Below are 22,157 nucleotides of genomic sequence, written 5' to 3' on the forward strand. Positions count from 1 at the left end.
TGTGTGTGTGTGTGTGTGTGTGTGTGTTGGTAGCTGGGTCGGGGTGTGTGTGTCTGTGTGTGTGAGAATATGTTTTTTTTGTCTTTAAATATACTGTAAATATATTTACTTGTTATTTTGTTGTTTTAAAAAGTGTGTTGCTAATAAATGTTCATAATGTAGTGTATTTGTTAATGTTTAATAAAAGCCCTTAATCTTATTAAATGGTTGAATTTGTGTTTCTCTGCTAAATTGAAGTACATTTAGCAGTTTCTGGGCCACATCTGGCCCGGGGACCAAGCCGACTCTCAGCCAGATCTGTCCTACAGTGTCTGGGCCAGTCCCGGGCCACATAAAACAATATAAGTCACTTTACAGTGTCTGGGCCAGATCTGGGCTGGAGGAAATTGTATGTGTCGGTTTTCAGTGTGTGGGCCAGTTTTGGGCAGGGGACCCAGGCGTATACTGGGTCAGAACTAAAGCATGTGGCCCACAAGTGGGCCAGACAAATTTTGCTATCTGGGTATGTTTATTCCCATCAATCACATGACACAAGCTGTTTTTTGCTTGCTTTGTTTTAATCAGCCACCCTAACAATTAGAAATTAGTTAAATAAACAGCATACAAGTCTCTGCAGATTAAACCCACCCATTATTTTTAGGCTACCATCAACCCATCAACCATCACAACTATACATACAATACAATATATATATATATATTGTATTGTAAAAATATTTTTTTTGCTTGTATCTTTCTCATTTGTAAGTCGCTTTGGATAAAAGCGTCTGCTAAGTGAATAAATGTAAATGTAAATATATATATTGACGAATAATATGATGGACAAGTACTTCACAATATGTGTTGATATTCAGTACCTTTAATATGATTGGCTAACCTTATCCTTATATGATTGGCTGATGCGTCACGTGATTGACACTGCTTATCACGCCCACTAGTTTTCTAGGTGCAGGTTGTAGTTTACATACTTTGCAGTAAATACGGTAAATAGAGCTGTCGGCCTACATTACCGCTACTCTTCTAGTAAAGACGCATAACAACTTGTGACTGCTATCCACGACACAGAGGGCATTTAACACAGCCGCCTTCAAGTATGAATGTCGGATTGTGTGTAGATACTGAGCTGTTTATCTGGTGCTGTGTGAACTGAAGTAGAAGGTATAAGTTTGTCATAGGTGTTTGGTGGAGACAAGAAGTATTATTATTTTAAGTTGACTTTTAAAATAACACAAGTTTCTGTCACGGTGAGATTTCTTTCACTTTTCCTCCTCCTCAGGCTTTGTTTTGAATTGTCTTGCTACCTATTTGTAAAGTCGAGAGGATGAAGACCGATTATCTGAGAAGGAAAACTGCTCCTACACACATGCTGTTTTGCGGTAAGGTTTTTTCAGTAATTATTTTCACATCTGTTTTTCCTTTTCTCTCCGACACTTTGACTGGGTCAGTGTTTGTAACTGCTAGCTGGGTTAGCGAGCCGAAGTCAATGAGGACTGAAAGGGGAATTGACTTTGGTTGAATTCCAAATGGATCCACAGTCCCTATTTAAGTGCACTGCGTAGGGTATGTTATAGAGGAGTTGTGCTCCATGTATAGTGCACTACATGTCCATTTAAGATGGCGCCTTTGTCCCAAACGGACAGCGAGGTGTTTGTGTGCTGTGTTACTTTGTTGTTGTCGTTGTCGTCGTCGTCGTCGTTGTTGTTGTTGTCGTCGTTGTTGTTGTTGTTGTCGTCGTTGTTGTTGTTGTTGTCGTCATCTTCGCTGTTTATTTCAACATTCATTTGTCCAACACAACGCTGCATCACTGCTAACCCTCTCATAAAAGTGTCATTAATGCTAAGCTAGCTGCTTCTGAAGAGAGACTGGGTTAGTAGTAGGAGAATATGACGATGTAGATGGTTCCACATCATTTCTTGGGACATTTTATTGATAAAACATTGTTATTATTATTTATTTATTTATTTATTTATTTATTTTTTATTTTATTTTTTTTTGGACCCCCACCCCAAAATATCATTTCGTTGCCTCAGGGCAAAATTGTGTGACAATGGTACAGAATCACTGAGAAAATGATGAATTCATGGATTATAAGACAATGCTCAGAAAGCAATAGAAAATCTTTTTAAAAATGTAAAACAAACAAACAAAAAAAGAACACTTGAAACTTATTTACATACTGGATATAATACAGGCGTAGGTTTGTATTGTGTAATGTGTCATGCCATGCACTTCATGTTATAAGATTCTACTCTGTGTGAAACTTAAAAAAGCAGTTCTTTCAGACTGTGTGCAGATTGGCATTTGAAGGCATAAAGGCACGTTTGCTCCTTCTTTTTTTTTTGTCATTCCATTGTCAGTACAATCTCGTCTGTAGATAAGCCAACATGTCACCACCGCCGTATCTATGAAATTAAAAACTTTGGTGCTGATACCATTTCTTTGAACGGATGTTGGTGCGATATAAAGCTTTCAGGGAATCCAACAAGTCAACACCTCCCATGTGCTGATTGTATGTGGATACTGCTGCAGGGCATGGGACCTTGATGGGTTTTCTTCTGGCCTCTGTCCGACCTTACTGAGGACGGTGACCATTTGACTACATGCAGCTGGGTATCTCCAACATAGGCCTTTTTTTTTTCCTGGAAGGACCCACGGCCAGATCTTTTTCAGATCAGCGTCTGGCATCATGGAACTTCCTGGCATTTTTCTGTCAAAATAAGTCAAATGAAATAAAAAATAAATAACAAAAGTACATACAAATCTGTTTAGATCTTATATTGTACAGGTTATAATATAAATATCACACGAAAAAATATTCGTGTCTATACTGTATAACTCATATAAAAGTGAGAGTAAGTGCTTGCTGTTCATGGCGAGAGCAGCCTTGTTGATTTGCTGAGCTGCGGGTTGAGGAGACCGTCCCAAGTTTCTGAGTAGGAGTTCTGGTGTTTTTTTTTTTCCTAGCCGGCCTTTAGTCAACTATTTCTTGACCCTTAAGAACTCCAGGCTGTTTCGGTTTCCAGCTTGCACATCTGTTAGCAGTTGAAGTGTAAGCTCTGAACGTAGACGTCCAGAAATCACTTGCGTGGATGGCACACACTACTTTTACTTCATACCTATCTGTAATAGGCATTTTAAACATAGCTATTTTTACAATGCATTCCATTTGATTTCTTTTACAGACTGCAGCTTGTTACACTGAAGATGGGCACAGGAGAGGACAGGTGGCCGAGCCCAGGTGGCTGAGCTGGCACCGAGCTCAGGAAGAATGCATTTGTCTCCGGTCGGCACAAACAGGCGTTGCTTCCTGGCCTCTTCGGCCCTCTGTGCCATCGTGCTTCTGCTGATCCCGACTCTCCAAACGCCGCAGCAGCAGGGCGAGCTGCCCCGACCTCTGCCCCAAAACAGGCCTGCCAGAGGAGACAACACCACAGGCTACAAAGGTGCTAGTAACGCTAAGCACAGCAGAGTCATTGGGCCACCCTTTCCTCGTGACAAATCCCAAAGGGACTCAATTGGTGCTGACATCCTTAGCTCACGGTCCAAGGAGCCTCTGGGACTGAAAGACATTTTCATTGCGGTCAAAACCACCAGGAAGTATCACAAATCACGTCTGGAGCTGCTTTTTCAGACCTGGGTGTCACAAGCCAAGGAGCAGGTAGGGCACACACTCAACTAAAATTTTAGATGACACAGTATTGGACTGGACTTTCAAAACCTTGAAGTGAGAAATCTGCAGTGTGTGACATTCCATTTCCATGAGCTGTTAGGAGCTGAGAGTAGGAGCAGAGTTTATTTGGTTTCTAGACATATTTGGAGCATGTTTCTTTTTTATTTCTTTGTATTCATGCATGCCCTCCCTGATTTTTCTCTCCTGAGCTACACACTGGGCTTTCTACACATGTGCTGTTGTTCATTTGAATTAATAAACTGCCTTGACTTGAACCGTGGCTGTGAGGCAGGAGCAGGATGAATACGTGAGTGAGTGCCAGAGGAGGAGGACAGGCAGCTGTTCTTTGGCAGCGTGCCTGGTGGGGAGTTATTGAAAAATAAGCTGGGAGGGATGTTCGGGGGTGAAAAGACTGTGTTTTCTTTTGTACAAAATTTACTGCGGGCTAAGATACCAGCTGGGGCACTTCTTTACCTGAACAAGGTGCCAGTGGTGGCTCAACAGTTAAGGCACTGGGTCGGGGGTTCAAGCTGCCACTGTTGGGCCTTTGAGCAAGGCCCTTAAACCTCTATGCTCCAGGGGTGCTGTACCATGTCTGATCCTGCCCTCTGACCCCAACCTCCTAACAAGCTGGGATATGCGAAGATATGTGCTGTAATGTATATGTGACCAATAAAGGCTGCTTCTTCTTCTGTAGGGTTAACTGTGGGTTGAACACGTTATTCATCTGCGATTATAAATGACTGCTCAAAAGAATCAGTCGCTCTTTAGTTAATGAACTGGTGTGGCAAAGAAAATGTTAAATTTCTACCTTGGCTGCACACAAACATTTACATAAGTGGTCAGTGTTGAGTAACAGCAATATCCAGAGAGAACTGTTTCACAATCAGCCTCCTAACATCAGATTCTGGGTTCCAGTTAAATCGCATCAGCTTGACAAACACAAGGGATCTTTTCACAGCGTGTCAGTTCGCTGTATAAAGCCCTATTAACAATCCTGTCTATGTTTAACAAAAAAAAAAAAAAAACATTTGATCTCAGGTTACATCTATAAATGTAAGAAGCGTGCTAGATTATATAATGGTATTAATTTCCTGGAAACGAATCGCAGTAAACTTTAAATCAAGCGTGTGTGAAAGTGGCAAAAGGAGGCGCTCTGAAAGAGGCTTTTGTTCAGGCAGTTTATTTTGTCACGAGCCATAATAAAATCACTAAGAGCTTACAGCCCAGACACATTTATTTGGAAAAAATGGTCAGGAGCTATGTTTTTAAAGAGAGCTATAACGATTACTAATGCAGCATAGTAGCTCACATTCCCAACCAACCACAAAAGCTTCCATAATCCACTGCAGGATGGAATTCACTGAACCATTTTATCTCAGCGTTGTATCAGAGTGTTGTTCTGATTGTTCAAAAGGTGTTGATTAATTTTCTCTAACAGCAGCTCTGGTCGTTGTTCCATCTGCAAGGTAAACCACGCGTTTATCTTAATGCGCTCATTCTAATGAGTTACGCAGGCACTTGTATGGTGGAACTTAAGCATAAGCAGATTAAAACCATTTGTAATTGTTGATATGGTGACGTTTTCTGTGAGGAGTTTAGCGTCTCCAGTGTCGGCACTGTGTAACAGTCAGAGGCGTAAAGCTGTAACTTTGCGATTTCTCCGCTTCGCATCGTTCCCATGAACACCCTTTATCAATGCAACACTTTATCCAAGAGTGACAATAGAAAAAACATCCAGTGTTCAGTATATCATTTAATTGATTTATTAATAATGTTTATAAAGACAATTCATCCATCATGCATTCTTCTCACTGTCATCTTTGGATGCTAAGCAACATAACAGGCAAAGATTAGGGTATTATACGGATATGCTGCTGTTCTAAGTGTAACGGTTGTTTTGGTTTAAAACCTGGTGCATTAACACAGGATTCAGGTGTTGCATCAAGGATTTTACAACAACTTAGATTTTAGAACCACAACTATCTGTTGTAAGAGGAATATAACAATTTACAACATGCTGTTGTAGGAAAATAACCAACTTTTGGGATGGTAACACAGCCTGCTTCGGATCAAATCACCCCTTTTTATATTTTATTCCTTACACAATACAAGGCTCAGAAACTGGTCCGAGCTGGCTGGGGTCTCCTCTGGATTGGCTGGGTTGGATTACCCATGGCTTACATGGTGCTAGAGGAGAATGGCATTGGAAATGCTAGTAACACCGCAGTCACACTTGGCTGAGTTCAGACCGATAGAGATGGACGAGAATGTTTTGTAGCTCCAACACCGGAGCCAGTGTGTTTTAAACACTGTTGTTCTGTCTCTTTCAGACATTCATCTTCACTGATGGTGAGGATAAGGAGCTGAAGCAGAAAACAGGTAATAGCCTGTACATAAAGCACACAGATATCCACCCACAATTAATAGCTAAATAACAACCCAGGGCTCCAGGTAATCATCATGGAAACGTCATATAAAGCCATAAAACCTTAATTCAATTTCTCTTCAGGTTTGTACTCCTCTCTCATCTGTGTGTTCTCTTCCTTTATTGTTCTTCCATTCAAGAAGGCAACGTCATCAACACCAACTGCTCAGCCGCTCACACACGACAGGCGCTGTGCTGCAAGATGTCTGTAGAGTATGACAAATTCATCGAGTCGCAGAAAAGGTTGAGTTTTGAAATCGTTGTAATGAATATGTTCCTTGTCCATGTTAGCTGCGAGTAGGGGTGGGCGATCACCATCATGACAATGATCTTCAAAGGAATCTAAAAATGTGTCCAGCACACTCCACACTGCTTTCTTGGATCGTTAGCTTTCCCGATGTCAGGCAAGCCGGTACACGCTGTTTGATCAAGGACAAAAACTTTTCTGAACTAAGACACAGCAATACCAGACATGTCAGCGTTACAGTAAATACACTGTAATAGAACTAACTTATTATCATGCACAGTAGAACGGGGGTTTTCAAACTTGACTACCATCTGTCAGAACACATTAGGTCAAGGTTTACATTATTGATAAGCCTGTTTATAGGCGTATAACTACTTGATGCTTAATAATAAATATAATAACTTCGATAGCAGTGGGCTGTGCAGTTAGACGGTCAATAGGATCCAATGACTAAATACTTGAAACATAGTAGGTTCCTTTTAACCATCTCAGTTTGCCTGTTCAGAATTGCAGTTATACATTATATTATTATAAGTGTTTACAATGTAATTGTGGTACAAACGGTGTCTTTAACCTCTTCTTTGATTTCTCCGTGTCACACTAGATGGTTCTGTCACGTGGATGACGATAATTATGTTATCCTTCCGAGTCTGCTGCAGCTGCTCTCATCCTATTCCCACACGCAGGATGTGTACCTGGGCCGGCCCAGTCTCGATCACCCTATAGAGGCTCCTGAGAGGGTCAGGAGCGATGGATCGGTGAGCAATTCCAACTCGTAGTAGCCCATGAAGCCAGTGCATGCCTGTCATGCTTTCAAGAATGACACTGGTGAATTTAGTGATCAGTAAGGATTATCCAACATAATCGGATATGAATCATTTACCTAACCAGCAACATATAACGATGCAAATATTCTGGGCAAACAACCCCAAATGGAAATTATGAAATTTTATCGACCCCAAGCCTTGATCACCCATCCATTCATCCATCCATCCATCCATCTTCTATACCGCGTATCCTTTCTAGGGTCGTGGGGAAACCTGGAGCCTATCCCAGGGAGCATCGGGCACAAGGCGGGGTACACCCTGGACAGGGTGCCAGTCCATCGCAGGGCACAATCATATACACACTCACACACCCATTCATACACTACGGACACTTTGGACACGCCAATCAGCCTACCATGCATGTCTTTGGACTGGGGGAGGAAACCGGAGTACCCGGAGGAAACCCCCGCAGCACGGGGAGAACATGCAAACTCCGCACACACAGGGCCACGGTGGGAATCGAACCCCCGACCCTGGAGGTGCTAACCACTAAGTCACCGTGCGCCCCTTTAATCACGCTAGATTAAAAAGGACTAGGACTAGTATAAACATATGTGTAACTTAAGTAAAGAAAAGACAAATGAATATTCCTTGCATTGATTTACCCGTATAGTGGGCAAAAATGCCTAATTATATTTGTTATAGCCGTTATCATTTATAAACCACATTTCAGCAGATTCATTAAACATTTGTCGATTAATTCTCATGAATATTAAAATATTCACTTTTCAGCCCCACTTGAAGGAAAATGCAATTAGGAGTTGCATTATTGTTTGTTTGTTGTTTGGGTGTGGTGTGGTAGATGGGGGAAGTGGAGGAAGTTGGGTCAGAATAAGCTAGTGCACCGTTGTAAGGCTAAAGCAGAGGCTACATATGGTATTAGTGGGAGGTTGGTGAGTAACGATTGTCAGGATAATCTCTTAACCATGTATGTTGTTTATGTTCCAGACGTCTGTCAGGTTCTGGTTTGCTACTGGAGGTGCTGGCTTCTGTGTCAGTCGAGGCCTGGCACTCAAGATGAGTCCATGGGCAAGGTATTCAAGAGTATAGTGTTTGAATTAACTTTCCTCCACATTTAATAACCTCTCATTCTGAATTTGCTAAATAACCATTTTGGTGCATAAATATACTCTCACAGGCCACTTTATTAGGAACACCTGTACATTTGTGAAATCAGGCAATTCTATGGCAGCAGTGCAATGCATAAAACCTTGTAGATACAGGTCAAGAGCTTGAGTTAGTGTTGAAATCAAACATCAGAATGCAGTGACTTTAACCGTGGCATGATTATTGGTGCCAGATGGGCTGGTTTGAATATTTCAGAAACTGCTGGGATTTTCATGCACAACTAGAATGTCAACTTTAGAAAAAAAAAAGCATCCAGTGAATGGCATTTCCACAGGCAGAAACTCCTTGATAAGAGAGGTCAGAGGAGAACAACTAGACTGGTTTGATCTGACAGATAGTCTACAGTAACTCAAATAATAACTCTTTGCAACCAGGGTGAGCAGAAAAGCATGTCAGAACGCACAGCACGCCGAACCTTGAGGCGGTTGAGTTACAACAGCCGAAGGTACCACTCCTGTCAACCAAGAACTGACAGGAGGCTACAGCAGGCACAGGCTCACCCAAACTGGACACTCTTGGTCTTTTTCCAATCTTCAGCTGTCCAGATTCTTCTATGCCCACTGCCCAACTGCATGAATGAGCAGGCATTCCTATTTAAGTGGCCATTGAGCAGAGGAGTATTATTAGCATTATTGGGTACCAATATAGTTTGATGTCTCGCTGTCGCAGTCTGGGGAACTTCATCACTACAGCAGAGAAGATCCGTCTCCCGGATGACTGCACGATCGGTTACATCATCGAGGCGCTGCTGGAGGTTCCTCTGATACACACCAACCTCTTCCACTCGCATCTGGAGAACCTGCAGAGGATGCCTGCTGCGGACGTCCTCAAACAGGTCTCTGTCATGCATCATTCTCCCTCCGGGGGAACGGGAATGCATAGAAATGACTGGTGTGGGATGTACGCTTGATTTTACGTTTGTACTTATGGATTGGGAGAGCGAGGAACTGATTTCAAGATCAGTAGCTGCAAATACTTTATACAAAGGAGTCTTAGAAGATAGAGGGGTATTTAAGTTCACGATGATTTGACTGAACGGAGTTAGAGTGACACAGCAGAATGGTAGTATAAGTGTATGTAATGCTTATGTAATGATGATGCTTCGTATTCCATTATCCTGGCCTTAATGTTTTACAAGTATTTTAAACTATCAGATAAGATAAACTCTTTATTATGTTGTAAAAGCACTGGTTTTTAAAGATACGGTATGGAACAGTATCTACAGCTACATCTCTCTCTCTGTGTGTGTGTGTGTGTGTGTGTGTGTGTGTGTGTGTGTGTGTGTGTGTGTGTGTGTGTGTGTGTGTGTGTGTGTGATCTTGTGTAATCCCCCAGCAGGACTTGCCGTATAGGCTGTATAATCTTTCACCCCGCTTTTCCTCACTGTATGCACTCTGTTTGTTCATTCCTTTAGGTCACCCTCAGCTATGGTGGTTTTGAGAACAGGAGGAACGTGATACCTATTGCCGGAGCCTTCTCCTTGACTGAGGACCCTTCACGGTAATATTGTTACCACTGACTGCAGCTATTAACGCAGATCTGCCATCCCACTATCACATTACCATTACCATAAAACAATTCTGATATTAGTGTGGTTAATTTTGCATGGACATACCACAGGCTGCCTTGATTTGTGCAACACTTACGGATTATTTCCCCCCCACCCCTTGTAGGTTTAAGACCGTTCACTGCTTACTTTATCCTGATACTGAATGGTGTCTCCGCAACAGTCATCGCTGACCTCAACGCATTCTTCTGGAGACAAAGCAAATATCTCCTAAGTCTCAATCCCAAAAAGGCTTCTCTCGTGCATTAATATAACTCACTAGCAGGCTGATTACCATGTCAATTTGGCACTGCTGCGTTTTGTACAGACTTCATTGAAAAGTTTGTTGTACTTTTTTTTTTTTTTTTTTTTTTTTTTTTTTAAATAGATTATCAGGGTAATTTATTTTGATATCCCAAAGTCTGAGAAATAGCGAAAGATTCAAAATTGTATTATTATTATTATTATTATTATTATTATTATTATTATTATTATTTCCCCCGAACTTATTGGGGATCATTTAGGGTTTTATGGATCTTGTGTTACTTTTTTTTTTATTGTTTTTTGGCCCTCAAGTCAGCTCAAAGCTTTAAAATGCTCAGCTGAGCTGTAGTTGTAAGCATTTCCTGCAGGAGAAAATAATCTCTTTGGAGAGTCAGGTTTCACCATCAAACAGAACCCTTGAACAAAAATAGAAGTCATGAGGACATACATTTGAATAAGGGTTCACTGCATTACAGTTGCAGTTTAGGCATGAATTCGGCTCCTTGGAAGCCTTGAATTTAGGGTTAAGGATATCTAAAGTAGGTTTTAGTGTGGTGATCTGTGAACATGGATGAATGGAGGCCCTTGCTTGCAAGGTGACGTCAAAGTATGGATTCATATGCATCAGCTGATTAATGACAAAACTGTAATTATTATTATTATTTTTAAATAGAAATATTCCCAACTCTACTGAGCATTATAATTATGCTTAATTAAAAGATGTCTTAACACCAACTCATTTCAAAAAGCTGCCAAAATATTCAATTTTTAATTTTTTAAGATTTAAAATCATATTATGATGTCTCTGCTTATTGATGCACAAGCATGGATTTTTCCACTGCAGGTCAGTGATTCATGTGAACGTGCCAAAAAAAAAAAGACTTTCCTGGTTAGAGATGACAAAAAAACGCTATTGACCTGTGAACAAAAGAGGATTAAGCAATGCCAAGCTGCTACCAAATACTGTTGCTATTTGACTATATCCTGTCCTTCTTTTCTCATGCAAATAAACCATGTTGTTGATTTTTTTTTTCCCCCCCCAAAGTGTCCATTTATTGCATTTATTTACTTTATTTCCCATATTCCAGATTTAGTCTACCTTTGCTGTTATAATAACCTCCACTCTTGTACAGGTGGTTGTGGGGATTTGTCCTTTCAGCTACAAAAGCATTAATGAGGGTAGGCACTGATTTTGGGTGAGGAGGTCTGACGTGCAGTTCATCCCAAAGGTGGTCAGTGCGGTTGAAGTCAGGGCTTTGTACAGGACTTTGTCGAGTTCTTCCACTTCAACGTTGGTGGACCACGTCTCTATAAACCACACTTTGTGCACAGGGTCATTGCAATGCAGGAACATGTTCGAGCCTCTTAGTTGCAGAGAAGGGGAAATCATAACGCTACACACAAAGATAAAACTGTTTGTAGCAACAGTTTTGGAAGAACCACCTATGGGTGTGATGGTCAGGTGTCCACAAACCTTTGGCCACATAGTGTACATCATCTATTTTATATATTTATTGTAAATGACAGAATTGAGATTTTTATTAGTAGTATATTATCCATCCATCTTCTATACCGCTTAATCCTTTTCAGGGTCACGGGCAAACCTAGAGCCTATCCCAGGGAGCATCGGGCACAAGGCGGGGTACACCCTGGACAGGATGTAGTATATTATGTTTACATAAAATGGATCGTTTTCATGCCCTGCGATGGACTGGCACCCTGTCCAGGGTGTACCCCGCCTTGTGCCCGATGCTCCCTGGGATTGGCTCCAGGTTCCCCCGCGACCATGAAGAAGGAGTAAGCGGTAGAAGATGGGTGGATGGATGGATGGATCGTTTTCGTTGAGTAAACCTATGCAAAATGAGCATTCTGTGCTGTGAAAAATGTTAAGTAGCAAGACTGCACTAGGGTCTAGAGCAGTGTTGGCCGCCAGGGGCCGCCCGAGGGGCCTCAACAATTTGGTGTGAAAAATAAATTCTCACTCTGACAACCACACACACACACACAATCAATTCCTAATGTAATGTAAAGATGTAAGATGTAATTATTATTAATAAAAAAAGGGGGGGGGGTATATATTCAGAAGTCTGTATTTTTAATGTGTTTTAAAGACATGTTGCAAAAGGGGGGCCTCGGTCAAATGTTAATGTCATTTGGGGGGCCTTGTCCTGGAACAGTTTGGGAACCCCTGATCTGGAGTGTGTGTTTCTAAGGTATATAGACATTAACCCTGGTGCCTGGTGATAAAAGCCCAGTATATAGTGTATACACCGCGCGCAAAAACTCACCCAACCTGATTTATTATAAAGTTTCAGACTCGAAATCCAACTAAACGTTTAACCCCGTGTCTGTCGTTGAATTCCAGCGATTTAGTCCACTGTAACCAAACAAACTTTGACCTTAAAGAAACCCTTAAACTTTGAACTTTCCCCCTGTATAGTCCCTTCCCGCCCTCCTGCTCTCTCCACTGCTAACCGCCGCGAGGAAGAAGGTACAGCCGTTCTTACCTATTTAACGCTTTTAAACCACTTTGTGTACTGAAATGTGTTGTTTGAATGTGTCTTTTTCCCCCCTCTGATTTTTATTCTCGTAGCTATGGAGATCACATTCACTGGCAAGCGCGCGCTCGTGACGGGAGCCGGAAAAGGTACTTTTTATTTATTTATTTTTAAGACGCAGTGGCGATTATTGTCTTTTTCACGTCAACACACCGGCGAGTGCAACAAGCTCACGTCATTTGCTAGCGTTGTGAAATGTGTACAAATGAAACGCTTTAATGCGCATTAACGGACTGTAACGCGTTCAGGCATCGGGAGAGCCACAGCTTTGGCGTTAGCGCGCGGCGGAGCGGAAGTTGTAGCGGTCACGCGCACACAGGCTGACCTGGACACGCTTGTGCACGAGGTAAATAAACATGCTAGGTGGTAACAGACAGGAAATGACGTTTTGTCACTTTTAAATCCTTTTTCTCCTCCTGCAGTAAAACCTGCTTCCTATTTATCTTTATTTACCTAGTTATTATTTCTTTCTGTCGGGCTTTCAGTCCTTCCGCTTCTCAGTCTTTCTTTCTTTTGTCTGCCTGCCTGTCTTTCTTTCTGGTTTTTCTTTCTCAGTTATTCTTTCTGTCTATCCGATTTAAGACATAGCCTTCTTTCTGTCTGTCTCATTCTTTCTCTGTTTCTCTCTGTCATTCTGTCTGTCTGTCTTTCTCTCAGTCTGTCATTGTTTCTCTCTGTCTTTCTCTCTGTCTGTCATTGTTTCTCTCTGTCTTTCTCTCAGTCCGTCATTGTTTCTCTCTGTCTTTCTCTCAGTCTGTCATTCTGTCTGTCTCTCTCTCAGTCTGTCATTGTTTCTCTCTGTCTTTCTCTCAGTCTGTCATTGTTTCTCTCTGTCTTTCTCTCTGTCTGTCATTGTTTCTCTTTGTCTGTCATTGTTTCTCTCTGTCTTTCTCTCTGTCTGTCATTGTTTCTCTCTGTCTGTCATTGTTTCTCTCTGTCTTTCTCTCTGTCTGTCATTGTTTCTCTCTGTCTGTCATTGTTTCTCTCTGTCTTTCTCTCTGTCTGTCATTGTTTCTCTCTGTCTTTCTCTCTGTCTGTCATTGTTTCTCTCTGTCTGTCATTGTTTCTCTCTGTCTTTCTCTCTGTCTGTCATTGTTTCTCTCTGTCTGTCATTGTTTCTCTCTGTCTGTCATTGTTTCTCTCTGTCTTTCTCTGTCTGTCATTGTTTCTCTGTCTTTCTCTCAGTCTGCCATTGTTTCTCTCTGGCTTTCTCTCAGTCCGTCATTGTTTCTCTCTGTCTTTCTCTCAGTCTGTCATTGTTTCTCTCTGTCTTTCTCTCAGTCTGTCATTGTTTCTCTCTGTCTTTCTCTCAGTCTGTCATTGTTTCTCTCTGTCTTTTTCTCAGTCTGTCATTGTTTCTCTCTGTCATTCTGTCTGTCTGTATTTTCTCTCAGTATGTCATTCTTTGTTTCTCTCTGTCATTTGGTCTGTCTGTCTTTCTCTCAGTCTGTCATTGGTTCTCTCTGTCTTTCTCTCAGTCTGTCATTCTGTCTGTCATTGTTTCTCTCTGTCATTCTGTCTGTCTTTCTCTCAGTCTCTCTCATTCTTTCTGTTTCTCTCTGTCATTCTGTCTGTCTGTCTTTCTCTCAGTCTGTCATTGTTTCTCTCTGTCTTTCTCTCTGTCATTGTTTCTCTCTGTCTTTCTCTCAGTCTGTCATTGTTTCACTCTGTCTTTCTCTCAGTCTGTCATTGTTTCTCTGTCATTCTGTCTGTCTGTCTTATTTCTATCTATCCATCCATTACAATCCACTGAATATTCTTTCATTACAAAGATCCTTCCACATGATGGTAACATTAACAGTGAGACAGGTTTTGACTTGTGGCCCTTTATTCAGACTGGTTTACCAAAGTCATCCATCAGGAAACGTCCTCACATCCTCTTAAATCCCACTTATTCTTAAACATTACTTGTAATTCTAATGAAAACCAAACACTTATTAGAAATATTACCTTCATCTTTTCCTCATTCCTAAGTGTGAAAAGTTAGTAATTTGTGTGGGTTTTAAACATTTTTTTATTTATTTTTTGCATCTGTAAAGTGCCCTTCTATTAAGCCTGTGTGTGTGGACTTGGCGGATTGGGATGCTACAGAGCACACGCTGAAGGATGTGGGTCCTATCGACCTGCTGGTGAACAATGCAGGCTGCGCCAGGCTGCAATCCTTCCTCGAGATCACGCAGGACAGCTTTGATATGTAAAGACATTTTCACTTTCTCTTTATATATATATATAAATTGCACATTTCGACTTGCCATGCTTTCACTGTAATTGCAGGTCTTTCAACGTCAACGTGAAAGCAGCCCTGCATGTTGCACAAGTAAGGAGAGAAACCAAAAAACAGAACCAGTACTTACTCATTAAAATGGCCCATGTTTACTAAAGGTGGTCACTTTAAATATAGATTGTGGCCAGAGGAATGAAAGCCAGGGGAAGTGGTGGCTCCATCTTGAATATCTCCAGCCAAGCGTCCCACCGTGCCTTTAAAGACCATGCTGTGTACTGTGAGTAGAAAGAATCTATTTACTGTTATAGGTGGGGGGGGGAAACCCCTTAAGTAAAGCAGACTTTAATACAGAAACAAAGTAGTTGAACACTGCTACTTCCCACCCTTATACGACAGTCAAAGGAAGACGCAAAACATAAAAATTGATTCATAGGAACATGCAGGATGCATTAAATATCCATAATCTAGAGATGCATTACGATACACACAACTCAGACCTGGTGGTGGATATGAACATTGGTTGCTCTTTAATAGCAGGAGTTTGTACCTATAAAGACTGTGTGTCCTTGTTGGAGTTTATTGTAGAGTATTATGAGTGGGCTTGCACTTGATTATGATTGTTTATAGCTCTATTTATTGGGGCTTTTATGGTTTATTAGGTACAATATAAATGTGTCTAATAAACCGCCAACTCTGTATATTTAATGCTCAGCACAGTTTATTGATATTTAAAGGAACATCCAGGATGATATGCAATAAGGGCCTCTCTGCTGTAAGGAGACAAAGTAGGCTCCATCATTACATTTATTAGACAGACAGTTATTCAAAACATGGCTCTGTGCTAGTCCTGGGATTTGACCAAACAAGCTTCTCTTCGCTACCACAGAACTTTAACTTACGGTAGCCTTTAAGTCCAAAACCCATGAACAAACCAGAAACACAACAGCACATCAGAAAACGCAACAAGAAGACCAACGACATAACGGCATGCTCGGAAACAAAACGGCAAAACCAAAAACAGGACCGCAGATTCGAGCAAAACTACAAACACAATAGTAAATGCAGAAGCAACCCCAATAACACAATAGCAATTTCGGAAGCACATCAACACTAATCGAAACAGACTTGCTGGGCCCTTACTGAATAATCACTGAAATGCTCATGGAAATGGAGAGCTTGTGGATGTTTACATTATACATATACAAACCTAAATTCATTTACTTATGCTTTTATTCTTGCTTTTTTTTTTTTCTTTTCAAGGGCATCATATAGTGCTATTTTCTATATTCTGTCAGCTTTGCACACCATTAAGATCAGTATGCGAACACGGAAACCCCGCCTGAAGGAAGCATACTCCTCACTACAACAACTCCAAGTTAAATCATTTTCCCTCGGCTAACTAGATAACAGACTGAAAAAGTGCAATTCTTTTTCCCTGTGATGCTGATAGACGCCGTGTCCAATCAGCAACGTTCGTGTAATTATCAACGAGTACCCACCTCTTCATTTGGAGTTCATGTTTTTGTTTTTGTTTGGGGATTTTTTTTTTCTTTCTTTTTTTTATTAGTGGTTGCGTTTTTGGTTAGTTAATGTGTTTTGCTTTTACTGCTGTCACTTCCTTCCATCTCTTCATAATCTCTTCTTCTTAAAAAGTATTAGAATATATCAGATAGTGCCTTTTTTTATTAATCACTGTTAATGAAGGTGCTACAAAAGGAGCACTCGACATGCTGACTAAAGTGATGGCTCTGGAGCTGGCGCCCTACCAGGTGAGTCACTGTTACCTCGTTAATACACAATGATGTAGGCAAGTGGAAATACCTTGAATATAGTTAAATTAATCTAGTATGTCCTATTGTATGATTACAATAAACTAAATCGAAGAATTTTTTTTTGAAGAAGCAAAATTATTTGCCAATAATATAAAAAATATATATAAAGCTTGAAATGAGGAAAATGTCTAGAAATAGCTTTAATAATCTTATATTTTTTGCTGTAATATTACAATAGGAAATACTAAATAAATTTGACTTTATTGAAGATATTTTCACTTTTTTTTTTTTTTTGCAGTTTTTTTTTTTTTTTAACCAAAACATAAAATGCTGCTAACAATGGCTCTGTTCTCTGTGTAGGAAAGATTGTGTTTATTTCTCCCATGTCACTCAGTGATACTAACCAATCAAGGGCTTCTGTGAGCAAAAAAAAAATGTCTTAGATGGGATTAAGGGGGCTTAGTCCTGCAAGCCTGTTTATACTAGCTGCACTGGTGATAACTAAATAAGGAGAAAAGGCTGCTTTTTATTCACTTGCATTCAGAAAGTCTAGGTGTGCGCTCAGTAAATCCAGTGTCAGTTGGATGAATGCTTTCTCATACTGCAACAGCAAGCCTACTGATGGTCTAGATTGCTGTAATAAGTGCACTGGCGTCCCATTCCACCGGCGACATGGAAATCGATTTATCGGACATTTTCAATCAGTATATTGAAAATGATTTTATCGTTGTAAGTCTGTTTTAATATTAGCCAGGACTCTGTTGGGTTTCTGTGTGTAGAGTATTGAGATTCTGTGTTTAGCTGATGGTGACCAGGGAGATGGGAAAGGTGTTTTTTTTGTTGTTGTTGTTTTTTTGTGATTGTTGTGACCAAAAAAAACTTGATTTTGCTGCGTCTTTTTTTTTTTTTTTTTTTTTTAAATTTGCATAGTATTTTGTGCTCTTCTTTATTTTTTTGCGTAGAAAGCTGAATTGGTGAAATTTCAATCGCACAAAATTATTTAAATGTCTATTATTTCATTCTTTTTTTTTTTAAATGAGACCTTTTAGCTGTACTCCTGTTTGACGCACGCGAATCGACGAGGGCTTTGGATGAATGTGCGTTGTGATGATATCACATGATGCGCCTTGGTCCGAATCTGTAGAAAATCTGGACAATTTTGAAAAATTGCAAGATCCTCTGAATCTTGCCGAGGTTGCTTCATTTTGTGTTTATTTCTGCGATCGCAAAATTCCTGGACGGAGTGGAAAGGGGAGGGATGTGAGCCCCCTGTTGGCCAAACAATTCCCACCTCTCCACAATAACGTTGGTACAGAGATAATACGGACAGAAACGAAAGCTTTTTCTATAAAAAAAAAATAAAAAATTTAAAAAGTGTGTGCGCAACTATAACAATAAATTTATATCATTTAAACCTAGTGAGGTAGGTAAAAATACTTATGAAACACTGCTTGTTCTTAAAGCCCTGAGTGTCTTGATTATTAACCACCACTGTGTTGTGTGACATCACGAATAAATTCAGTGCTGAACATGGGCACCCCCAAAACAGGCCTCTGGTAAAAAAAAAAAAAGAGTTCAATCCCACAGTTAACCCACAGCTACCTGTTTAATACAAGTATGTGTGTTTTTGACATGAATTTTCCTAATGACTTGTAGTGCTACTGTATTATGAAAGTAAATATTTATTAAATGTTTCTCGCTGAGATTTTTTTTTTTGCGGTCAAATTTGCGCAGATCAGAGTGAATTCTGTAAACCCGACTGTGGTGTTAACAGACATGGCAAAGATAGGATGGAGTGACCCCGTGAAGGCCAACGCCATGATATCACGTATCCCTATGGGCAAATTTGCCGGTGAGTTATAATGAAACGATCATTTAAGAGAGGGGATTCCGGTAAAAAGTCCTACAATTAAATATAGCTTTGGATCAGTGTCAGGTAGTTTAGTATTATAATATTGGCATATACTGTATTGTCAGTTTTATATATATATATATATATATATATGTGTATATGTATATGTATATGTATATGTATATATGTGTGTGTATATATATATATATATATATATATATATATATATATATATATATATATATATATATAATATACATATACACACATATACATATATACATATATACACATATATATATGTGTATATATGTATATGTATATGTGTGTATATATATATATATATATATATATATATATATATATATATATATATATATATAATGTATATGTGTATTAAGATAAGTAAGCTAAATAGTGTTAGACACTAGACAAATTCCATCTTCTAGTACTATATCTGATGAAACGATCATCTGTCGTTTTTGTTTTTACAGAAGTGGAGGATGTGGTCCATGCCATACTGTTTCTGCTCTGTGACAAGAGCGCCATGACAAATGGAGCGTTCCTGCCGATAGATGGAGGCTTCCTGGCCAGCTAGATTCAGCTATGGGAATTGAGGATTGACAGAGCTTGAAGGAAAAATATTAAGTTTCGGACACATACATCATGTCCTACCGTAAAAATTGTATTGTACAGAAGTGAGAGGTTGTTTTCTCCCAATTAGTACTGAGTAACTGAAAATCTGTACAACTGAAAATCTGTACTACTGAGAAGATGGCTGTAATGGTGGCACAAATACAAATACATGGGCTGAATTCAATTGTTCTTGAAGGTATATTGACTATTGTGTATTGCAGTTGTTCACATCCAGTCAGCGTTCTCTGTTTCCAGAAGAGCAGGAGAAACAAGCTCATTCAAAAAGAGAACAATTACAGTATACAGGTACACAGTCAGATTAAATTATTAATTTAGCTAAACAGCTGGGTTTTTTTTTTTTAGGAACTATAAGCTAAAACACTACTACTACATTATTCATGTATTTATTTTCTTTGGCAAGATGGCACTCGGTGTCAGGACACTACCGTCAGTTACACACAATACAAAGGAGGCTTCTATTCGTGGTATTTTTCATAGGCCATTTGGTTTGCTGCCATCACCCCTCCTCAACCTACACAATAATCCTCTGTCCTCCGCTAAGAGGGAACTGACAGCATTAGCCAGTAATGCCCTTGTTCCTTATGCCTTTTGATATCGTTACTTTGAACCTCAAGCTTGACTAAGAAATGAAATAAAGCTACAAATAAAAAAGGGTTTCTATTTTCCAAAAAGATATGGAACTTAGAGTTTTACAGTACAGTTGACATTTTATTCGTTTTGTGCTTTTTTTTTATCCAAAGCAGTTCACAATCCTGAGAGAAAAAACACAAGCACTAATCAGAGCAGCTGGAGGTGAAGAGTGTTGCTCAAAGGCAGTTGAGCTGAGGTTTGAAAGAGGTCAAATTGTCAAGACACCTGACCCTACATACTCGTATGTGTTTCTTCCCCGAGCTGTTGCCACAAAGTTGGAAGCATACAATTATATAGAATGTCTCTGGATGCTGTAGTATTACACTTTCCCTTCACTGGAATTAAGAGGCACAAACTTGTTCCAACATCACAATGCACAAAGCGAGCTCCATGAAGACATGGTTTGCCAAATTCGGAGTGGAAGATCTCGAGTGGCCTGCCCAGAGCCCTGACGTCAACCCCACTGAACATCTTTTTGGACGAACTGGAACTCTGATTGTGCGGCAGGCCTTCTCGTCTGACGTCGGTACCTGACCTCACTTGTGGCTGAATGGACAAAAATTCCCACAACCACGCTCCAAAATCTAGTGGAAAGTTATTATTAGAGGTTATTATAACAGCAAAAGGAGACTAAATATGGAATGGGATGTTCAACAAGAACATTTGGGTGTGATGGTCAGGGGTGCACAAACCTGGCCATACAGTGTAGCTATAGATTTAGTTAATCGTTTCTCTCTAGAATAAATAGAATGAGATTCAAATGAGAGAATTATGTTTCAGGTGCTGGCGAAAGAGCTGCACAGCAAAAACACGTTAAAATGATATTTGAGTAAAACAGAATTGACGTCTCTTTGCCAAATACAAAAGATGTATTCATAACATATTAAGATAATGTTACAGGATTAAAACTTGCTCACATAAAAAGCGGAGAGTAAGAGAAAGAGGAGACTGAAGCAGATGTCTCCTTTTCATTTCCATCCGATATTGCTTCCACGAGAAACTATACAGTTAATAAGGAGGTATCTTTAGATTTTCCGCAATGGGATGAAAAGGGCATGATATCAACGTTATAGGATTAAATTAGTCGTTTCAGAGAAAACGCACACCATCAGTGGATATGCGACAAGGCGATGACGATCATAGTCTTCCTGACCTGCCGTGAGCCATAGGCCAAGACTGACCAGTTTCCCCATCCACCATTACATTGTCAGAATCTCGAAAGGGACACAAGTCAAAAAGGCATTTCCTCTGAGCTATGGAATGTGCTTGGAATGTTGCTATTGTGACGCGTGATTTGTGTGGCATTCCAAGATATGACCCTTACTTCAAATCACTGACCATGAGTGAATTGTGAAGAATGAAGTCTGAATGCCTTCATTCCACAACATCATGAATCAAATTCCCGTTTCGATTTGGCCAGCAATGCGGAAAAGGTATAGTTCATTCGCGCCGTAGAAGGTCTATCTGATTCATTCATTGCTAATTCAATGCTAATCAACATTCCTTCACGCTCGTCTAAGAATTCAGATTCCTTCATGTTAAATTGTAATTAATGTGGGTGCAAAAAGGGTTTTGAGACCAACTGAGCAGTTTTTACTACCTCCGGTGGACAGCAGACTAAGATAGCATCCATTACGTTTACAACCAAGCAGACAAATGATGGTAAGAGAAGGATTAACCCATCTGTTCTGTTCGCCACATGGGTGTCCCACAGGTCATCCCTTTTAATGTTATAGCAATACTACATCATGTTTTTTGACGTGGGAGGGAATCAGAAAACCTGAAGGAAAGCCACACAGACATGGTGAGAACATGTGAAACTCATGAACATGGTAACCTGAGCTTAAGATCAAACTGGGGACCCTGGAGCTACTCTCAGATCAACATGACCCAAATATAATTGTTGCAATAAAAAAATCATTCTTAAAAAAGTAAATTCAATAAATTAGAGATAAACGGAACGATACAACGATCAGCCATGACATCCTTTAAGCAGAAGATTCTTTAAATCCTGTAAGTTGTGAGGTGGGGCCTCCATGGATCAGACTTGTTTGTCAAACACATCCCACAGATGCACGATCGGATAAAGATCTGGGGAATTTGGAGGCCAAGTCAACAGTATTAACTCTGTCATGTTCCTCAAACCATTCCTGAACAATTTTTGCAGTGTGGCAGGGCGTATTATCCTGCTGAAAGGGGCCACTGCCATTAGGGAATACCATTTCCATGAAGGCATGTGCTTGGTCTGCAACAATGTTTAGGTAGGTGGTACGTGTCAAAGTAACATCCACATGAATACCAGGACCCAAGGTTTCCCAGCAGAACACTGCCCAGTGCATCACACTTCCTCTGCGT

The 22,157-nt window shown here is 40.2% G+C and overlaps 2 protein-coding genes across 4 annotated transcripts; both read left to right on the forward strand.

Moving 5' to 3' along the window:
- Positions 1–831: 831 nt before the first annotated feature.
- On the forward strand, positions 832–11,146 carry rfng (RFNG O-fucosylpeptide 3-beta-N-acetylglucosaminyltransferase). 3 transcript variants are annotated; one of them, XM_053640278.1, is made up of 10 exons: positions 832–1,157; positions 1,276–1,375; positions 3,182–3,657; positions 6,003–6,051; positions 6,241–6,340; positions 6,949–7,102; positions 8,120–8,205; positions 8,969–9,134; positions 9,714–9,799; positions 9,973–11,146. In XM_053640278.1, exons 3-10 carry the CDS (start codon positions 3,268–3,270, stop codon positions 10,037–10,039), a joined length of 1,098 nt encoding a protein of 365 aa, XP_053496253.1. In that variant the 5' UTR covers positions 832–1,157; positions 1,276–1,375; positions 3,182–3,267; the 3' UTR covers positions 10,040–11,146. The 3 variants fall into 3 exon arrangements, with proteins under 3 accessions (XP_053496253.1, XP_053496254.1, XP_053496252.1); XM_053640277.1 differs by having other exon boundaries at positions 835–1,157; positions 6,238–6,340; XM_053640279.1 differs by lacking the exon at positions 9,973–11,146 and having other exon boundaries at positions 834–1,157; positions 6,238–6,340; positions 9,714–9,940.
- A 1,376-nt stretch (positions 11,147–12,522) lies between these two features.
- dcxr (dicarbonyl/L-xylulose reductase) lies at positions 12,523–19,851 on the forward strand. The gene is made up of 9 exons (XM_053639956.1): positions 12,523–12,600; positions 12,703–12,756; positions 12,916–13,013; positions 14,707–14,861; positions 14,942–14,984; positions 15,069–15,168; positions 16,596–16,660; positions 18,398–18,515; positions 19,010–19,851. The coding sequence occupies exons 2-9, from the start codon at positions 12,705–12,707 to the stop codon at positions 19,111–19,113; spliced, it is 735 nt and encodes a 244-aa protein (XP_053495931.1). The 5' UTR covers positions 12,523–12,600; positions 12,703–12,704; the 3' UTR covers positions 19,114–19,851.
- Positions 19,852–22,157: the final 2,306 nt, after the last annotated feature.

This window comes from Ictalurus furcatus, chromosome 13 (assembly GCF_023375685.1).
Source record: "Ictalurus furcatus strain D&B chromosome 13, Billie_1.0, whole genome shotgun sequence".
In the NCBI taxonomy this organism is placed as follows: Eukaryota; Metazoa; Chordata; class Actinopteri; order Siluriformes; family Ictaluridae; genus Ictalurus; species Ictalurus furcatus.